The 19,526-nt window shown below is 42.9% G+C and overlaps 1 protein-coding gene across 4 annotated transcripts in view; it reads right to left on the bottom strand.

Annotated features, from left to right (window-relative positions):
• EVL (Enah/Vasp-like) overlaps nucleotides 1–19,526 on the bottom strand; it is a 161,955-nt gene that overhangs the window by 66,560 nt on the left and 75,869 nt on the right. For all 4 annotated transcript variants that reach the window (XM_054197757.1, XM_054197758.1, XM_054197755.1 and 1 more), the window contains exons 2-3: nucleotides 11,692–11,860; nucleotides 4,035–4,212 (exon numbers count right to left, since the gene is read on the bottom strand). In XM_054197757.1, coding sequence (XP_054053732.1) covers nucleotides 4,035–4,212; nucleotides 11,692–11,860 — 347 coding nt within the window. The remainder of the gene's footprint in view (nucleotides 1–4,034; nucleotides 4,213–11,691; nucleotides 11,861–19,526) is intronic.

Here is a 19,526-nt window from a genome sequence, read left to right as displayed (position 1 = left end):
TAAATCTAAGAGGATGTAAGCCCCGAAGAAGACAAACTGTGTCTGCTTACCAAACATCAAACAGCCTGTGGGCAAGATCTGTGCAAAATGCTTTTCCCGCAGTATCCCTGGGCAAGAAGGGGTAATGCTCTGTCCCCAGTGAAACCTGGCTGCAGGTGACAAGGTAAGCTGGTGATACTCCTTGCGTCAGGTAACTTATGCCAGTAAAAGGTCTGGCTTCACAAAGTGGATACCCACGAAAGAAAAACAATTTAATGGGAAGTCATTTGTCATCCTAATGGTCTTACTAAATGGCACCATTAAAGAACCGTAAGCAAGAGACTGGTAATGAGCAAGTCAATGTTATCATTTGCTCTCATTTTGCAGGCTGGCTCAGGACCAACTCTTCTTCAGATTTTATTGTAAAGGAGAAGAGATTCAAGAGACTTATACGGAAATCAAAGTACTTAGGCTTATAAACAAGCTGGCAGGTAAACAACTGTGATTCAGTGAGGCAACTGTCAACCTCTAAAGGAAGGATGGTACACATTTGTATTATTACTTTCTTTTTAGGCTTATTTTATCTCATTTCAGATTGCTCCTAACGTGATCATTAGCATCCTTACAAAGCACAAGGCTGAGTACATGTTCAGCTCCTGCACTGCACGGCTCGCTTTACCCCAGCCCGAGGATGCGCTCCCCCCGCAGCACTGGGAATCGGGTCACGCAGAAGACGGCCGGCCCTCCCCGTGGGTAAGACTGCGTTCATCCACTGCAGAAATACCACTAGGCAGCAAGTCTAAACTATGAGTTTTCTCCCAACTTTCCCAAACTTTGGGATGTCAGGCTCCTGGGAGGAATCCCTCCCCAGGGATGATCTTGGCACGCAACCCAGGTTAACACAGGTTGGGTGTGGGACCTGATTCAGCCCATTTAACCATAGGCATTTAATGAAGCACTTTGTCTAGTTCCCCAGCACAAGATCAGCGCCTGCGGTGAATGATCTCGGGTAACGTAGTCTCGTCAAGAAGGGGGACAGTACAGTAATTCTCAACACTAGTTCATAACTGTATATTCATTTGAAGTGACTCATCCATTTGAAAGTCAGCACCGCCTAAAAATATTTCCAACTCCCCAAAACACGGACTGCTATCATTTTTTTTAACTAATTCAGCTTAATACACCATTCAAAAACCCACACCATTGCTTTGCGACTTAGACTAGTTATTTTCCCAAATGTTACAGTACCCTGACTCCACGCCTGCTGAAGAGATAGGATGCAGTCTCAGATTCTCTGCTGTAGTCTCCCACGATTAATTTTAGTCTATGCAAGTGGGCGGTAGAACGAAGGTAGAAGCAGTCATGGAAGCCTGAATCTGTATCCAACTATGGGAAGATGAGCAGTACCTAAACACAATAATGTCTCAGCAGGGAATATATGAAACAAGTAAACATTAGAAATAGCACATCCCAAGTCGTGCGCGTAGCATATCCCCTACTGCAGAGCTAGCAGATAGACAGGGTATTCTGTACTGTCAATGTGCCAGAGGGAACCTCTGTTTAACTCTCCGCTTTTGGTTAAGGATTTTATTAGTGCGTGAGCTGTTCTGTGCATACAAATGCACTCCTTAAAGCTGTCACCCATCTGCATAAGCACATGAGCAACTTTAGTACGTGGATGCATAGATATAATAAATACATTTTTTTTTCCTAATGATTTTTCCATCTGATATAGCAAACCCTAATGCGGCACACAGGCAGCAGAATGGACGGAGTACGCAGGCAGTGGCTGTGCCTGGAAAGATGTATGGATGTGTGTGTTTATGTGAATTACTATTTGCATTAATTCATGCCCACAAAAGCTTACACGCTATGAGCCTAGAAGAGCAGAGCTGAATAAACATTTTATACCTTATATCCATTATGTACTTTTGCTGTCAACTTGCATGCTGAGATCATGACAATAACTGGGAAATTTATGATGATATAAAAGTCCTCAATATAATCTGTTATCAATTTGTAGCTGATATAATTTTAAAGAGAAATATTTATAGAAATACATTTTGTAATTAAAAAAATAATTTTGATAAAAATGAGTATTTTGGGAATTTGTTTCACAGACTCAGAGGGTTTTTTTAAAAGAACACAAATGCCGAAATTCCCTTTAAACTAAATTTCAGTTTTTGACAAGCTCAGCTGTAAAGAATGGGACAACTGGCGATCTTTGAAACTTCTAACACTTTATGTATGAGAGAAAAGGAGTTGTTGAAGACTGAATGTTTACCAAACCGTTTTGTTTTTTCTAGAAAAGGAAGTAGGAAACTTTTTCATCTGTGACCCAATTCATGTGTCTCTATGTGACAACTACAAACTTTAAATGCAAATTCTTCGGCATGGGCTGTATCTCATGTCTGTAAAACATCTAACACACTTTGGCGTGCTAAGTAAATGAATAAAAGAATACCCCCCAAAATGCAAATTATTGTTTGCTCTATATTCATAAACTTCTCAGAAATTCAATAGGCTTTTCACGTACTCAAAAATACCTGTTGTTCTTTGCTAGGAGTAGCTAACACAACTAAGGTATTCACGTTGAGATAGTTTCTTTCATTTTAGCCTAAGAGCAATAAATTCTCATCTTGAGACTCGTGTTTCCACAAGGCACCTCCCTGGAACAACCTCAAAACCCTGAAAAACCCCCACTCCCTTTGACAGGAACAGGCAGATGGGAAAAAAAAAACTCCAAACTTAAGGGCTTTCAGAAGAAAGGCAGACTCATCATAGACATTAAACAAATCACTACATCAAGACCATAGTCAAAGTATCCAAATCTAGGAGTCTCATCTGGTGATCTAAAAGGGTTGAGCACACAGGAGCAGCCAAAGAGCTCTGTACTCTTCAGACTTGCACGTGTTTAGGGTTGGTGAGTGTTGGCCACGTTTCTTCCTGAAGTCTCCTGCTGCGGCACAACTAGAGCTTCAACTTCAAGCTGAAGAAGGCAGAACTAAATACGGCTCAGAAGTTAAGACCTTTCTTGATTTTTGATGACTTTTGCATTTGTCAGCTTAATAGGATGAATGGAAATAGCAGAAGAAAATATAAGAACTTTTATATTACAAATACACCTTTTAGTAAGACATATTTGTGTACTGAAGGTTGTCAGGAGACAACCTCGCTCTAGAGAGCTGCCGTCCATCACCAGTGAATGCTGCAGCAAAATCTGGATGGCAGCAAGAGATGTAAACCTTGACTCACTGTGTTTTTGAAAGGAAAATAAGGCTGTGCTGTGTACTTTGCAGGAAAAAAAGACACCGCACAAAGATTGCTTTTTGTTCCCAGCCCAGGAGCTGCAGAGAGTTCATAGCTGTGTAACTGAGGGCAGCACTTCATCCAGATACCGCAGACCAGAAACTGGTTTCCACTGAGAAACCAGGACTTTATTTTGGGCCCTCGTCAAGCTAGAGCAATGACAATTTCACAGAACAGTAAAGTTCACCACAAACTTCAACGGCAGTCAATATAGTACTTAGGAACAACATCAGTCAACATCCAGAGTACAAGCCTTCGTGTTTTACCTTAAGAAATAACCGAGACACCACACGCTCCTTTCTAAAGCCAGCCCACAAGAGCCAACGGCTGTAGCTGACACCCAACATGCTGGAAATACCAGCTATAATATCTACCTTATAAAATGTTGCCAATTTTACTCTAGCTTCTGTTTATTTAAAATTATATTCTGCCACCTTAGATGTAACACAACGGATACACAGATCCACACGAATCTGTGGGACCACCTGCCTGCTGAGGCATTCCCAAATAACCATTGATTTCCTATCGTGAGTGAAAAATTAGAAGGCAGGTGAATAAAACCTGAAAACATGTACCATTCGTACCACTGCAGATGCTGATCTAAAGGCTGTCTATCAGAGACCAACTTTTTTTATTATAACCGTGTTCCATAACGGCATACTATCCAACACAACTGCACCAGGTGATTGATAACAAGCATTGGAAAATATCACGGATTAATAAAGAGTGTAGTGCTCCTAATTTACCTCCATCTTGTGAGTTCATGATATTGAGAGCGAACAGCATTGCATTGGAGAACGTGGTGGCCTCTTCTTTGCTTGCAAAATTCAAGCCGTAGACCTGCCGTGCATCGCGCCATTGATGAAAGGTAGGTGTTGCTTGATTGTACTTCAGTCCTTTCACAATTGAGTAATTAATCACTACCTGTGATTTGAAAGAGAGGGGTGAAGATTAAAAATAGTTCTGTTTACAGTGGGGGAAAAAAACCCAACGCTTCAGTAAAGCTGAATTAAATTTTTAGAGGCAATTCACATGGCAGCTCCTACGAGGCTGTACGGGAAGGCAGCGGGTGTTTCGATGACAGAAGACCCACATCTGGGGGTGAGATTTACAGCGGTTCAATTCAGCCTCGGGGACTCACAAGCTCATTTTGCAAAATCTATGACCTGCTCACGCTTTCTACAGCACCTCCGCAGGATACAGCTGTGCAGATCCTGCAGACAGATGTCAGGAGCCAGTGCCAGCAGCTGTTGCCATCTTTTGGGGGATGATCATACACAATTGTCAGAAAAAGAGCCAGACAGAGCTCTTGGCACTAACCCTGCCCTACAGCTTATAAACGTTCGACTTGTTGCATCCGCTCTGCTTTTTTCCTCCCATGCGCCTGATCACCACCAGCTTCTTATGTTGAGAGAGTTTTTCTCGAGAATCAGATAGGCAATGACAAAACCAGACAACCAAATACTTCCTCTCCCACCTCCTCCCTTTGCTGTACGCACTATAATTTCCAGGTAAGGGGTGACTGCAGCAGAAGGGCATTTCTGTATGATTTGATGTAATCTGCTAAATACAATTGCCTGTTTATCCTTGGGCAGGGCACACGGGACGCCCACCTACACAGTACACCTGGGATCCGACCAGAAACCTCCAATGCTAAAAGCATACGCTGCAGTAGCTCAAGGCGGAGAGGCAGGAGTCTCCGCTGCACCGCTCATGAATCAGAAGGACCCATGGCAGAGACAGCACCCCGAGATCCCCACCCGTGGGCTGACAACGGCACTCGGTTGTGGTACAAATTTCAGAAACAAAATGCCAACAGAAGGGATGATAATTATTCTCATAAACAGGCACGGTGCAGTTGAAAATAAAGAAGGAATAGGAAATGGAGGCTCCCTCTTCATCAACCCACACAGGTTGGGGGGCAGAAGGGAGCCAGGGACAGAGAAACTTAAAATTATGAGCAAGGAAAGACTGAAGTTCACTATCCAAACCCGAAATCTGGGTTTTAATATTGGAGATCGTCTGTACAAAATGGCATTATTTTGGCTGGAGTTTTATCAAGAGCCAGAACAATCGCACAATTTCTGGTCCTTGTTGAAAGCAAATCAATGGAAATCCTCCATCAAATTATTTTGCAGGGCTCATCTGTAAATTAGGTGAGCTGGACATGGGTACACAGGAGTAGGAAGAGGGACCTGGGTGCACGCTGTGTGGGATCTCACGCTCAGGGCGAGTCTTACCACCCTGGACTTGCTAAGATGGGAGCAACAACAGAAGACAAGGGAAAAGAGAGTCAGTACCTACTACAAGCTGTACGCAGTATTTATTGTTACAGGTGGATCCCCCACACCAGAAAACCTACCCAAACATCTTTTTTTCAGTTTGATTAACCAGTACTTTGGAAAGTTTTCTGTTAGTACTACTATTGGAGATAAAAACCTCCAGCATATTTAATTATATTAACAATATTTTTGTTAGATGACTGACAATTCATCTTAGTTATAAAAGCAGAGTTTTACAACTAATTTCAAAGATGAATGACTCCTACCTCTGAGTTTTGACTTTTCAGTGGATTGACAATTTAAACTGGGAGAAAAACATTAGATGAGCACCTAATACATAAGGAGCAAATTGTTTTTCACACATTCCTGTTTTTGAAGGATGACATTGTCTTATTGATATAGCTAGTTAACAGCTGTCTGATAACTATACTATATTAACACATAAAAAATATAGAAACCAGCAAAGAAGCCACTACACCAATAGATAATTACAGATCTACTTTATTTCTACAATGCGTATTACTTACCTGAGCCAGCATTAAGCAGTGACATAGCAAATAGTCTTTGAATACTTGGTCTAGCTTAAGGCATAAATTATCCTGACGGTTGTTGAACATAGACATCTGGTCCAAGTGTTCTGCTCCAACCAATATCATTATTAAGTTTCCATGTAGACGCACTGGGCAGTGATCAGACCTACACTGCTTTTTTTTCCACATTTCATAGAGAGGGTCCTGACCCGTGATCCAAAAGGAGATGCAGTGTGACCTATGTTTGGTACACGGGCTCCCAGGAGTTGGTCCCCTGAAAATGGGAACTACAACACCAGCATGCTGTGCAGGAAGCCACCGACACCAACCACACGATGTGGAAACCACGTTGCTCCAGTCGCAGCAAAGCCATGAACTCACTTCTACAGCCAACAGCTTAGACAGCCCTTTTCTCTTAAAAAATGGTGACACCACCCCCATTCCACCACTGAGCATTGGGAGAGCCTGTACCAATGCTGCTCGCACTCAAGAGGTCTCTGGAGCATCGAGGGGACTCGTGCCTGGATTACTAACCCAACAGGTTTAACACGTACCAATTTGTAAGTTTTCCAACCACTTCTGAGTAGCTTAACCAAGGGAAGGCACAGCTGGTATCTTCAAGGAAATGTTTAGAAAGACTGTGAGCTTCTACCAGGCTTTGCAAAGCGAGTACTTCTCACCTACTAAAAGAATCTTCTGCTTCAAAGGACACCACCATTAAAGTCCAAAGACTTTAGAGGGTGCAGTGCAGTTGTATAACGAAAGACACAAATTGTAAAAACCTATGCCAAAAAATCATTTCATAGAAGTCAGGTAAACTGTTCAAAATTTGCCTTCCAAGAGCATTCACTCAAAGAGCTCAATCTGCTCCGTTCTGACAGTTTGATCCCTTCAGTCAAATAAAGACAGAATTTGAACGTTGACCTTCAGTGATCATCAGGATGCTGACACACGTAATACCTTGTCTTCAAACTCAAAACAGAGAGTTTAAAACTGGGAAATGAAACATAAAATAGCCTGAGTTTCATTTTATCTCCTTTGGCTAATGTTTCTAGAAAACAGAAAAAAGAAGACAGGTTCTCCTGCCGTTTTTAAGAATGAGTGCACACAGGTATCCGGTACAGATGGTGTTGAGACTCTGCAAGGCACATGATGATAACTAAGTGCTTCAGAGCAGCAATTAAAAGAAAGAAGGTCCCCCTGTTTGGAACATAGGGGGTTTTTTACAGGTGCTTCTAAGGGATCTTTACTCTAAAGCTTTGTGTGTCAGTAAGACAGCATCTGCCATGCTAAGCAGACCAACAGTTCATCTCTTAATCTTCAGCTGCTGTCTATAACAGGTGAATTGGCGAAACTTACTGGAAATCTTGAAGAAATAAGTAATGGATTTGTCCAAAACAAACAATTCTTCCTACAACTCTTCACTCAGCATTTGTCTTAAAATCTTCTGTACCGATTTTTTCTTTTCCAACCCCTTTTAGTGTTTTCTATCCTGAAACAAAATAGTCTTGTTGCTGATATAAATGTCAGTGTTGTTTTGAACCTTGTTAAATTCTGGATTTCAGTGATCTTGTGTGGCGAGAAGTTTCACAGACCAGTTGTGCACAGTATTAATATGTTGACACCTTTCGATGTTGCCATCACTATAATATTAAAAAAAGATTTGCTTCACTTCTACCTGTTACTCTCCTTCACCCTTTCACCTCAGTTTCAAGTGTAGGCTCTCTCAGGCAGGGGGGCAGTTTTGAGATCTATTAAAAAGCTCAAAACCAAGAAGCCCTTCCCTTTGACTGCAGCCTGTAGGGTGCTGAGTTAGAAGTTAGCAGCAGCAACGATGGTGGTGGTTGTCAGGACTCACAGGACTGAGTCTAGAAGGGGTTGAGGGGCCCTCAGGACCACATCTGATGTGCAACCACAACCAAGATCATGGGAGGAGCTCCCACACAAGTATTACCGCCCATACTCTTGCTTATTGAACCAAAAGTAGACATTTGCTTGTTTCTCCAGACTGTGAAATGGTTCAGACGTTTGTTATCAGCTTGGGGTCTTGCCATGCTTCGGGTACTCAGACTCCTCTCATGGGGAGCAGTCATGTAATCGCTAAAACGGGGAGGATACAATGCAGCAGCTAAAAACTGCTGCAGTTGAGGCCAGATTTTTTATTTCTGTAAGCAGGCCCAAACCTGGCCAACTTCTCATACGTTACGGCAGTGATAAATTGGTTCTTTATTTTTCAAAAAATGTGGTTTGTTTTATATCTCAAGAATGCTGTCCCCGTTTCAGTTTTGGCTTAGGCTCAAATGTAAAACGTCCCACCTTCCCCAAGGCCCTGTTTTTACATTGACTTCTTAGCCACATCAATACAGCAAACCCTCAGGAGATATGATTCACTTTTGACTTGCACCCTCCTCCCCATCTATTTTGTTCAGCACATGCCTTTCAGTGATGAGATCATGCTGAGCTGAAATCACCATTTTAAACCCTCAGCCGATGAGGACTCCAGACTGGGGAGCTACTGCCGTAAAGATGGACCGCTTACATGTTTTTAGCTTTGTGAACTTCTTGCATGGCGACTGAAGCCAACACACTTCACCTTTACAGCGGGCTAGTTTACAACAAGCCACCACATGGGTTTGCTTGCAACTGTTGGGGCTTTGAGAAAATGAAGGCTGCAAGGCAACATCAAAGCTCATGACGTCAGTGGCTGCAGTACTGATCTGGCCTTAGCTTCAAACCTCTGTGGTTACTTCAAAGCTTCAAAAGTCTATTTCTGATTTTCTGAAGATCACCGCTCATGCCAGTGCGAGTCTACACAAATGCGCACGTCTGTGCAGAGCAGAAAGGGGAATTCATGGACCACTGGCCTGTAACTTAGCGCGGCTGCTGCACGCAAGCACGTGACGAGCATCTCACCCAGACACTTCAGGAGAACAAGAGGTCGGGTGACTGCTTCCCGGTGGTGAGAACGATGCTCAGGTTCTGCCACTCTAAAAACCATATTTCTTTGCGGTGAACTTTTTAGACACCATCAGCTAAAGAAGAAGATAAACACAGATAAGGTAAAGCAGAATGAGAAGACAGTATCACAAACTCTAACACGTGCACCAAAAAAGGGCTAGGAAACAGAAAGGCAGCTAGACAAAGACAACTAAAGGAGCCTACAGGAGTATACAGAAGAAGATAAATGAATAAAAAAAAAGGGGGATGAAAATTAGATTATTAGAAGTGTAATATAAACCAACAAAAATTAAAAGGGAAACAATAAAGGCAGACAGGGGTGAAGTCATGAAGATTACTCTAGCCTACGCCTTGCCAAACAGTATGTAACCAAACTTCAGATTGTTCCTCCGTTGTGTTGTGTTACATATTTTAAACTAGTTTCTCAACTCTTGGACATCTGTGTAGCTTCATTAACTTCAGTATACGTCAAATCACATGTTAGCTGAATACTGGTCCTTTCTGAAAAGGCTTTCCTGGCAAAGCAACAGCTTTTACTAAAACCTCACTTTCAGTGTGATTTAGCACAACCTGAGAGCAAGCATGAAATGGGTTGTATAGAAAATTATTTTAACTGAAATTCATTTTTGTTCTTGTTAAATGCAAATACTTAGCAAGCATAGCAAGCTTATGACTCCATGTGAGACTCATAAAATATATTAAATCTGAATCTTAAGACTTTGGTAAGATTCCTTTTAAAACTACTATGCTACTCTGTCTTGCATTTACTTTATTCATAATACTGGATTTTTGTAATCCTATCTAAGGTGAGTACTTTCTTTTAGACAGTTTTAAGTGACTAAGGTAACCTGTACTTTTTTTGTTTGTTTGAGGAAGGATTTTTAAACTCTAGAAAAATATATTCTTCTATCTGTTTCCTTACGAATCGAGATGATTTTTAGATGGCACGCAGCCTCGTCATAAGTGGGAACGTTTGCAAGCAAATAGAATGTTACAGTTAATGCAAAACATATTTAAAGGACGGATCAAGATTTGAATTTTTCTTATGCCCTGCTCTTTAAATTGTATACTCCGATTAAGACTGACCTCTGGTACATATATATACATATATATGTAGACTTTATGACATATATATGTAGACTTGCATATATATGTAGACTTTATGACTTTTGCTTGTTTTACACCAGCTATTCAGACGCATCTTAGACTGCAGTCACATGAAAATAATTTACATTCACCTGCTGGCTATGTAAAATAAACAGCATGGCCTGTTACAAATCAGTACTGGTTTTCACAAGTGACTAGGAAGACACTGCATTTCATTTCTTTTCAAAAATACCTTCTATTTTTGAAATGGAACTACATAAATATATTGCCTTTCCTGAGGAGGATGAAAGCAGTTGCAAAAGATGTGGCAGATGTTTCAAAAGTACACTGCAAGGATCTGAAAACTGATGTGCTAAAAGCCTCACCTATTTCTGTTCTGCTTTTCCTTTTTCAAAACGACGACTGCGTATACGGACAGTGCGGCAACCTCATTAACACTCTTCTAGTAAGCAACCTGCCTAGCTTTCGCCATTGGCCCAAACATCATGACAGGTGAGGGTCACCATCAGCATTTCCATGAGCAGATTGGTCAATTTAACACTTGTGGCAGCTGAGAGGTGGTGGTGCCCCAGCTCCCATTCTCCAGCTCGGCTTGGCTTGGCTTGCCCCATCCGTCTTGTGCCGGCAGCGGTGCTCATCACACCTTCCCAGGAGGCAACGCCGCCCTCTGAACCAACAGAAAATCAATCACCCGCTCTCTCCTGATTCTTCTGCCAGGTTGAGGGCTCGAGGTGAGTGTGGGAGGCGGGCAGCCTGGGCTGCCACAGCCACATCGGCCTCACACCAACACACAGGGGCAGTCCCCGACGCTGCAACGTCTGCTCTAGAATGCAAGCGGCACGACAATACAGCACCACTACTCCCCCAAAGTCCATTTTTGTAATTTAGGCTCTAAACATGACATTTGGTCATGGATACCATGCACCACCCAGCACGAGCCAGGCTGCCAGGGGCCGGTGGCTGAGGAGGGTCTGATCCCAGTTCTGATTATCTAAATCCCATGTAACTCCTTTAATACCCAAGGAGGTCCTGCGGACTTAGCCTGCCGTAAATCAGATCACAGTGTGCACCTAGGAATTTAAAATGCATTACAAGGAACTAATTACTTATCACAGCAACATAACAATCACTCTTTATGAGATGGCAGTGCAGAACAATTGATTTCTTTTTCTTTTTCGTTTTCATACATAGTATTAAAAACGAGCAAAAAGTAAGCTTGGGGGAGCTGACTGCAAAACCTGCAGAACGAAGTAAGATCTGTTTCACAATCAAAAATGGAGGGAGGAAAAATAACATTAAAATCTCTCTGGCGTTTACCAAAAGTTCTGTTTGCAAATAAGCAGCAATAGATTACGCTACATTCCGTGCACAAAAAAATTAGACAAAATCTGAATGACTGGAGTAAACAGACTGGTAGGCACCTTGCAGGGAGCAGGAAACGCTGCTAGACAGCATTAAGCGTAGAACTGATGGTATCAAAACAGATCAAAGGTTAAATTTACAGGAAACTTTATACAGTTACTCACTTGTTGATCTTGCAGTTTAACTCCAACTACCCTGAAGGTGTTAGTGGCCGTGTTGTGGTATATGTTGATTCTGCTGAACCCCTGCTGTCCAGGTTTGATTGGCACCCATTTCTTACTGGTATCGTCATAGACCATAACTGAAGCCCGGGCTTGGCAAATACTCTGTTCACTGCAGAGTGAAAAAAAAACAACAAAATCAGGGAAAAAAAACCAACAGTGAATTTGCTGGGTACTACCGAAAACATCTAAAGGAAAAGAAACCAACAGAAATTAACAGAACTGCTTACAACATATGTTTTATAAGAGATCTGCTAATCCTTTGAATGCAATCTAACTGTTAAATTAAAGCTGGCGTGTATGTGCTCATAGACGTAAAAAAATCCCAGTACGCTGCTGTTTTGAACTGATAATCTATTTTATAAAAAAATATTAGGCCCTGAAGAATAACTTGTATCACACAAACATTATGAAAACTGTCCAACAGTATGAATGCTCCATTTATTTTATGTACCTGTTGGCAAGTGAAGCCTTTCACATTTGCATGAAAACTCACCAATATTTTACAGCTTACTGACAAAATAAACGTGACATCCACAGATGAGTTACACGTTTAAGACTGGAAGCAAGCAGACCTTGAACCAAAAGCCACGTTAGGTAAACTGAAGAAATCAATTACGTTAATCCAGCTGACGCCTAATACCCAGACCTGCTGACGCGCTTAGAAGTCCCAGAATACACGGTGGAAAACACAGAGGAACTCTTTTTTCCTTCATCCTAGTAGCGAGGAAAGTGGAAAAAGGGAATCCACGGATGCCAGGGTTAAAATACATAGTCATTATTTTGTATAGCATTAATAACTATTTTCCTTCTGCAGCTTCACAGAAATTCATCAGTTCTTTACCTCTCCCTCGCATATTCACGAGTAATATACATATAGTAGATTCCTGCTAAAACACACCCTTCACGTGCAAGAAATGCCACTGCTAAATACTGTTGAGGTGACATGTCAATACGGATCAGGATTTCAATTCCCGCTCTCCTGACTTCCCAAACGCTTTTCTTGTACCAAAGGAAATAAGAGTCCCTTATACAAAGAAAAAAGGGAATCTTTCGAACTTTGAAGATTTGAGATCTTCAAATGCAACAGGGATTTTCAACAAGCCAATAGTGTATTTTAGGCCTATATAAAACTGTTAGGATTTATGTCCTGCAAAAATCTTAAGTTCATGACCGTCCTATTAACTTTATACCTATATATATATTTATATGTACCTCCCTTTCTTAGCCCAAGCCGTATTAAATAACTTTCGGCAATGCAATATCAAGTGGTAATCCGCTGTGCATTCAAATCCTTTTTTTTTGCCCTCTTGCATATAGTTCTTGGCTTTGGTTTTGCCTCAGGAGTGCCTCACTAGCACACAAACAAATAGACGAGAAGCTCCTGGGTGGTGCTAACCCATATCCCTGCACCGCCACTGCACCAAATTCCACCTCTTCTAAATTATACCAACTGCTGCACACCCAAACCCACCCGACCCCATCACTGTCATCATTGTAATGAAAGGGAGCACATTACTGGAAGTACTAAGAGGTTCTGGGTAGACTACAGCGTCATTTTTCAATCTTTTCTGATATGTGGGTCTCAAAAAGATTTCCAAGGCAGATGCATCCCTCATTTTACATGAAAGCCTATTGATGCTTGGTTTGTTTTATCAGTCACTTCACACAGCCTCCAGGTAGCCCACAGACCTCCTCCAGGCTGTGGGTAAGAGCCTGGAAACTCTTCACGGCGTTTACAGGGGGAGCAGCGATGCTGGCAGACATCTCCGTAAAGAACAAAGTAAGAAAATTCAGAACAAAGTGTGGTTTTATTATGTAGCGTGGAAACAGCTAGACTCTGCTACTGAAGCATATGGGCAATATATTCAGATCAGCAAGTCTAAACATTATTTTATTTATACTCTTCAGAATTTATAAAATCACGCTCATCCACCAGTTGCTGGTGCTTTTTTATGTGAGATACCTGGAGAACAGCTGCGCCTTTGCTGATGTATTTACCCAGCAAATACCTCTCCATCACTTTTTTTTTTTAAGGTAAGCTCATGTCTCGTGGCAGCTTCTCCATATCTGACGGTAGCAGCTGAGGGATTTGAGCTCACTTCAGCCTGCCTAATCCTCCAACTGGTGCAAAAGCCACAGACTGGCAGCAGCGGCGGCACTGCCTGCATCCTCTGGACCCACCCGGGGATGCTCACTCTGCCTTGGATTCACAGATGGGGAGGAAGGGAGAGCAACGCACCAGCAAAAAGGCAAGTACACTGGATTAGCTTTGCCATGGGGAAGTCGAATGGCTAAAAATAATCTCCAGTGCAGTCACGTGGTTGGATGGTGCCCACCTGCCTCTGCTACCCGGTGTCTCGTGCCACCTCCAGCTCTAGAGATGGGGGGAGCATCAGCTGCCCGGAGCCACTGCAACCCCCTGCCCAGTGGGCTCCCAGAAAACACGGTCCCTGGGAGAGTCACTCTCAGCCAGCGTGACACCGGGTCCTTCTCCTCAAGCCTTACCAGTCGCTATAAGCCTTGCTGGTCGCTACAAGCCTTGCTGCACTGAAGTAAGCGAGAGCACACCCCTGGTTTCATCAGAGCAAGTCTGGGACCCAAAGTCGTCTCCATTTCTGATGAATTTTGGAACCCACAGTTGCCATGGCCTCCTTAATTAGTCACAATTAATTAAATTATTCTTACTTACAACAAGGAGAATGCGCCTTACCATACACGCATGAGGGCCCTACCGTGGCCTTATTCGTAATGCCTTATCCAGATTCCAGTGGATACAGTGACTTCGCTGCCATTGAAAACTGCAGCGAAGAACCCCTCTGCAACCCCACGACTGAAATACGGACGTAGACCCCAGGAGCTATATTTAATGCACGACAACCAATTGTTACTGTAACATAAAGCAACACATCAAGCTCAATCCCTGCTCTCCCTGCAGTCAATGGAAGTTTTTCATCATTCATTTAAATGGAAACAGGATTAAGCCTGTTATCTGGCCTCCAGTGAAATAACAGAAAGGCACATAAAACAAGTACAGCACAAGGGGAATCCTTTCCTGCAAAGCACTTCATCAGTCTTTCAAAACCTAAAATGCCCCCAGGGACCCATTGCTGGCTTGCTGTCTCACCCTAAATGGAGGTGTAACTCTTTATGCCTGGAGACTCTTTACTCATCCGACCCACAAAAAGCACAACTCTCCCACTGCCACTTTAAGGGGCTTCCCTGAAAACAGTCCAGAAAACGTTCCTCTTATAAAGGTCACTGAGAACCTCTTTATTACCCTCTTTGGAGCCCTTAACTTTAAATGTAAATCAAGCAACATGGGTTTCATGAAGCTCCAGTAAAATTTTCTGTTATTTTTGGGAACATACATCATTGACAGTCGACTACACATAACAGGTAATAAATATGGGGTTTAGTCACACTACTGTGCAGTCACATTCCTTCTCATGAGAAGAGTCTGGCAGATACCAGTATTTATACACAAAGTCATGAGTGCAGTTTCTAGAACTTGCCTTATTTTCCTACGAATACACAAATCTTACTGAGAAATAGGTGCGTGTTGGAGAAGATTCATCAAGTTTCAGCTACCTTTCCAAATATTACTAACTCCCCTGTTGATTTTTAATGTGACGTTAACATGCAAGTTGTCAGTTTCCACTGGGTTTCCACCATAGGCAATTACTTGCAAGAAAAGATAAAAATTGCATCATGGAGGGGTCTTAATTATAACATTGTTCACATTTGTGCATAACGTCTACTCCAATGTGCTGCAATATGCTCTAGGGCAGATTTGAGACATCTTATGTATATGAGGAGGGGAAGGCGTTCTTCCTAGGGACCCCTTTACACCCAAATCCTAATATCCACCCCTATCTATTCTGAAAGCATTTTCTTCGCGGCGCTTTACATCTGTGGGATGGCAAACCTCTGCACCAGGATCACTTGTCTGCCTGAAGTTAAAGCAAACCTGCTTAACTTCATATCTGACAGAAGCGGACTACACTGGGAAATCCTTCGTTCACAGCTGGTACCTAAAATCCAACATTCATCTTTGAGATTTAGAGACTATTGCTTCAATATTACAAAACTATAAATTAAATATATATATATGTTTGCAGACAATACTGCTTGCTTCCTTTTGTGTAACCCATTTTGACGCGCTGTCTTCCATCTCTTTGTTTAGGATTCGTCTTCGAAAATTAGCAGGTTAGCTAATTTGGGGTTAAGCCTTCTTGAAAGGGTCAACTTTGACCCTTCTTGCCCCGCCAAGCACAGCGCCTGGGCTGCGTGGCACCCTTGGGCTGGCCACACAGATTTACTGTATCCTCCCTGCTTTGCTAACTACGGCGTCACCAGGACTTCCAGCCCCAAATGAGTCACGTCAAGATTAAAGGTTATCATTTAAGGCACAGAGACTACTGAATTTGGGGAAAGCAGTTAAGGGTAGCAATGAGGCCGTACTTGGAGACAGTACTGCAATGAAGGTGGCTTCATCCGTACATGTCTCTCCTCTTCCACTTGTGTAGAACTTGAAAAAATGCAGTCCTTTCTTCCTGGCTTTTAGTAAATTTATGATTACCAAGGTCACAAACGATTATGGAAAAGATAACACAGGGAGTTTTAGGGAAAATATCTGTACTTTTTGTGAATTACCCCATGAGACTTAATGGGGCTGCTTGCCATTACCTGGCTGACTGCAAATAATTAAATAGGAGGAGGAAACGTCAGGGGAAATGAAATGACAGAAATGTTGAGGTTGGGAGTGGGGGAGCCATGGATTGGGTAAAATTCCTCCTGCTTCACTGTGCCTAGCCCAGTGTGTTATCCAAATATCCAAGCAAAAAGCTCAGGATGGAACCACAAAAGACCTGGCATAGAGAATAAACAAAGGGAGTAAATCATAATGTTTGGAGTCATGTCTTTGTTAGAGAGGCTCTGAAGGGTCTCCAAGGCTTTTCTCTCCTGTCCTAGACCGAGAAAAAGACCAGAGGCCAAGCTGCACTGCGCCTTCATTGACCTGTTTTCTCTACTTACAAGGTATCTTCTTAGGGATAACACTTTTGCAGAGCGTGGTACTGAGTTGCTGGGCCCATCTCTGACCAGTGACCCCGTGCAGAGCCTGCCATGGTGAAGGGTTATCCCAACCCGACCCTGGACCCCCCCATCCAGCACCAGCCTGCCCTGAGGTCACCTCTCCAGGGGTGATGGAAGAGGTTTAAAATACTTTCTCCTAAAGCCAGGGCAGTGCAATACAGCTTTTGGAGGGTCACCAAATCATGCTTACAAAAGGTGTAACAAATGACCAGAACTAACCAACATCAGGGTTAAACACCTAATTCTGTGGGCTCTACTCCAGCATGCCAGCTGGACCAGGAGACTTCCACTGTCCTTTGTATTTACAGACACAACAGTTTCCTTGGGGCAGGCGTTCATGTAGCATAAACTGCGGAAGCTCCCCTGATAGAAATCAAGCTACCGTGCTTTGAACCTATTACGGATCTGCCTTGTTTCAAGCTGCTCACGATTCTCTCGCCTTCAAATGAGCTGTCTTCTGGTATTCTTAGGAAATGCAAACAGCTACTTTTAGAAACACTTACCTGATTTTTTATTTCAATTTCCCATCCATTCCCTCCTCTTTAAACAATTATTTATCTGAAATTATTTTTGAGAGATCTAACCGTCCTTATTGATGACAGAAATTGTTAGTACTACTTTCCCCAAGGCTTGTTGTACCTGGGAACGAAACCCTCAGCACACAGAATGTGTGAGATAACTCACAAGCCATTTAACACATCTCACTCTACTTGTCCACTAAGTCTGCCCACAAAAAGTCACAGGTGCGTGGTTAAACCTGACATGCAAGAAATAAATGCTGATGCTGATTTAAGAAGCCGACAGAATTCTCCCAGTGTCAGCTTAAACAGCTAATGTAAATGCAAAATCCTGTCTGTGGAGACATGTGGTCTGTGAGGTACATATCTCTGTTAACCTCAAAATTAGTAAGCTACAAGTCACGTTCCTGCAGCATTTAAAGCGTACTGCAAACTCGGATGGATTAATTTGCTAAACAGTTTAATTGGCTTCACTACTACAAATATAATAATGACTGGGATGCAGGGAAAGTGTTTCAGTAGTAATCTTTATGGAAACAGGTGGACGTTTTTCTCTGACAACTGGATTTACAGAATAAGAAACCTGGGAGACCCTCTGAACACAAGTCAGTCAGGTCATCCAGGCCCATATGCACCGTATCTGACATCCCAGCTCAGCACAGATAGAACTTGACCTAGCGCTGTGGCTCTCCAGCCTTCCCACCAGAGATGCACTGCCAGCTTTGCTCATGACGCCGTTTCTCAATGGGAGACTCCTTTCTCCAACAAAACGTCAGTTGTGCTTGTGACTCCTTTTGGGACCGCTTTTTTCAAAGTTTACTTCCTTCTGCAACTGAACCCTCAGGACAGTCGGTGTCATCATCATTCACCCTACCTCTGTCCCAAAGCACTGAAGAACATACTTCCTCAGCAACGCAGCAAAGCCTCATAGTGAAACAACAGCATTTAGCCACCCATCAAACTAAAGGACAGTGGAAACCCATAGGGACTTCACATCCAGATAGGAGCTTTTAATCCTCGGTGACATGCAGACACATGAATATTTTCTAGCAGACACTTAGAAAAACAGCAGTCACAGTTTCATATATAATATGGAGGTGCCACAACCACCATCTCCATTTGCTTTTGACTCCCACTTCGTGAGACCCCTTGAAACACCAACCCATGGACCCAGAGGTCCTCAGTCTGCACTGCCTCCTGGTCGCCCGCGTGGGCAGAGACCTCCACGACAGTGCAGCCCTTGCCCCCAGGTCAGCCTGAACTGAAGCCCAGTTCCGGGGGGAGCTGCTGTTTTTTGGTCTCCTGCTCAGCTCACACATAGACATCAAAGATCTGCCTTTGGTGCTGGGCTTTGGCTGCATCGCCAGCGGGAGATGAACCTTTTACACTGAGCTGCAGGTGCCTGGCCATCACCTTTCTCCACCATTAAAGTTCAGCATCTAAAGAGCTTCATATTAAATAATTAGAAGAAAATAGTGCAAATACAAAGCTTGCTTTGTAAACAGCTCTCAAAAAGACTGACGCTGGTAAACAAAGAGTCATGACACACCTGCAAGATAAATACATATTTTACAGAGCAGGAAATGGAAATACTGGTACCTACAGCATTAACACGAATAAGATGAACACCAGTTCACCTGCACAAGGAAGAAGATTTAAGAGTTATTCTTCTTTTTGCTAGCAATGAGACACTGATTTTGAATTCTCCCTTATTACACTGGTATACCCAGCACGAATTGCCATGTCCAGCACCTGTTGCAGACATCCATGGGAGACACTTCAGCTGTAAACCAGAAAAGAGGCAGCTCATGAGGCACCCCAATCATGCTAAATTTCGAAACACGCATGCAATGCTGGCATGACCACAGAAGCTTGCAGAACCTTCTGTCACCCCTCAGTGCTCTTGAGCATGGGAGAAGTGAGTAGAAACACATAAAAAAAAATAAAGTATGCAAAACAATAATGCAGCAGAAGAGATGTTCCACCTGGGCCTGACTGTCAGTCCAGAACAGCTCAGTCCTCACCACCACCAGTGAAAGTCCACAGAGAGCGCTGACCTCTCGGTGTCCACTGCAGCATTTAAATAGCACATCTGCCAATCAGCGGAGATTTAGGGCCAGCGGAGTGGCTGCAGATTGATGCCCTTGTAAGCCGGCACATCTG

The sequence above is a fragment of the Rissa tridactyla genome, chromosome 4 (genome assembly GCF_028500815.1).
Source record: "Rissa tridactyla isolate bRisTri1 chromosome 4, bRisTri1.patW.cur.20221130, whole genome shotgun sequence".
In the NCBI taxonomy this organism is placed as follows: Eukaryota; Metazoa; Chordata; class Aves; order Charadriiformes; family Laridae; genus Rissa; species Rissa tridactyla.
This window is presented reverse-complemented; position numbering and strand designations above follow the sequence as displayed.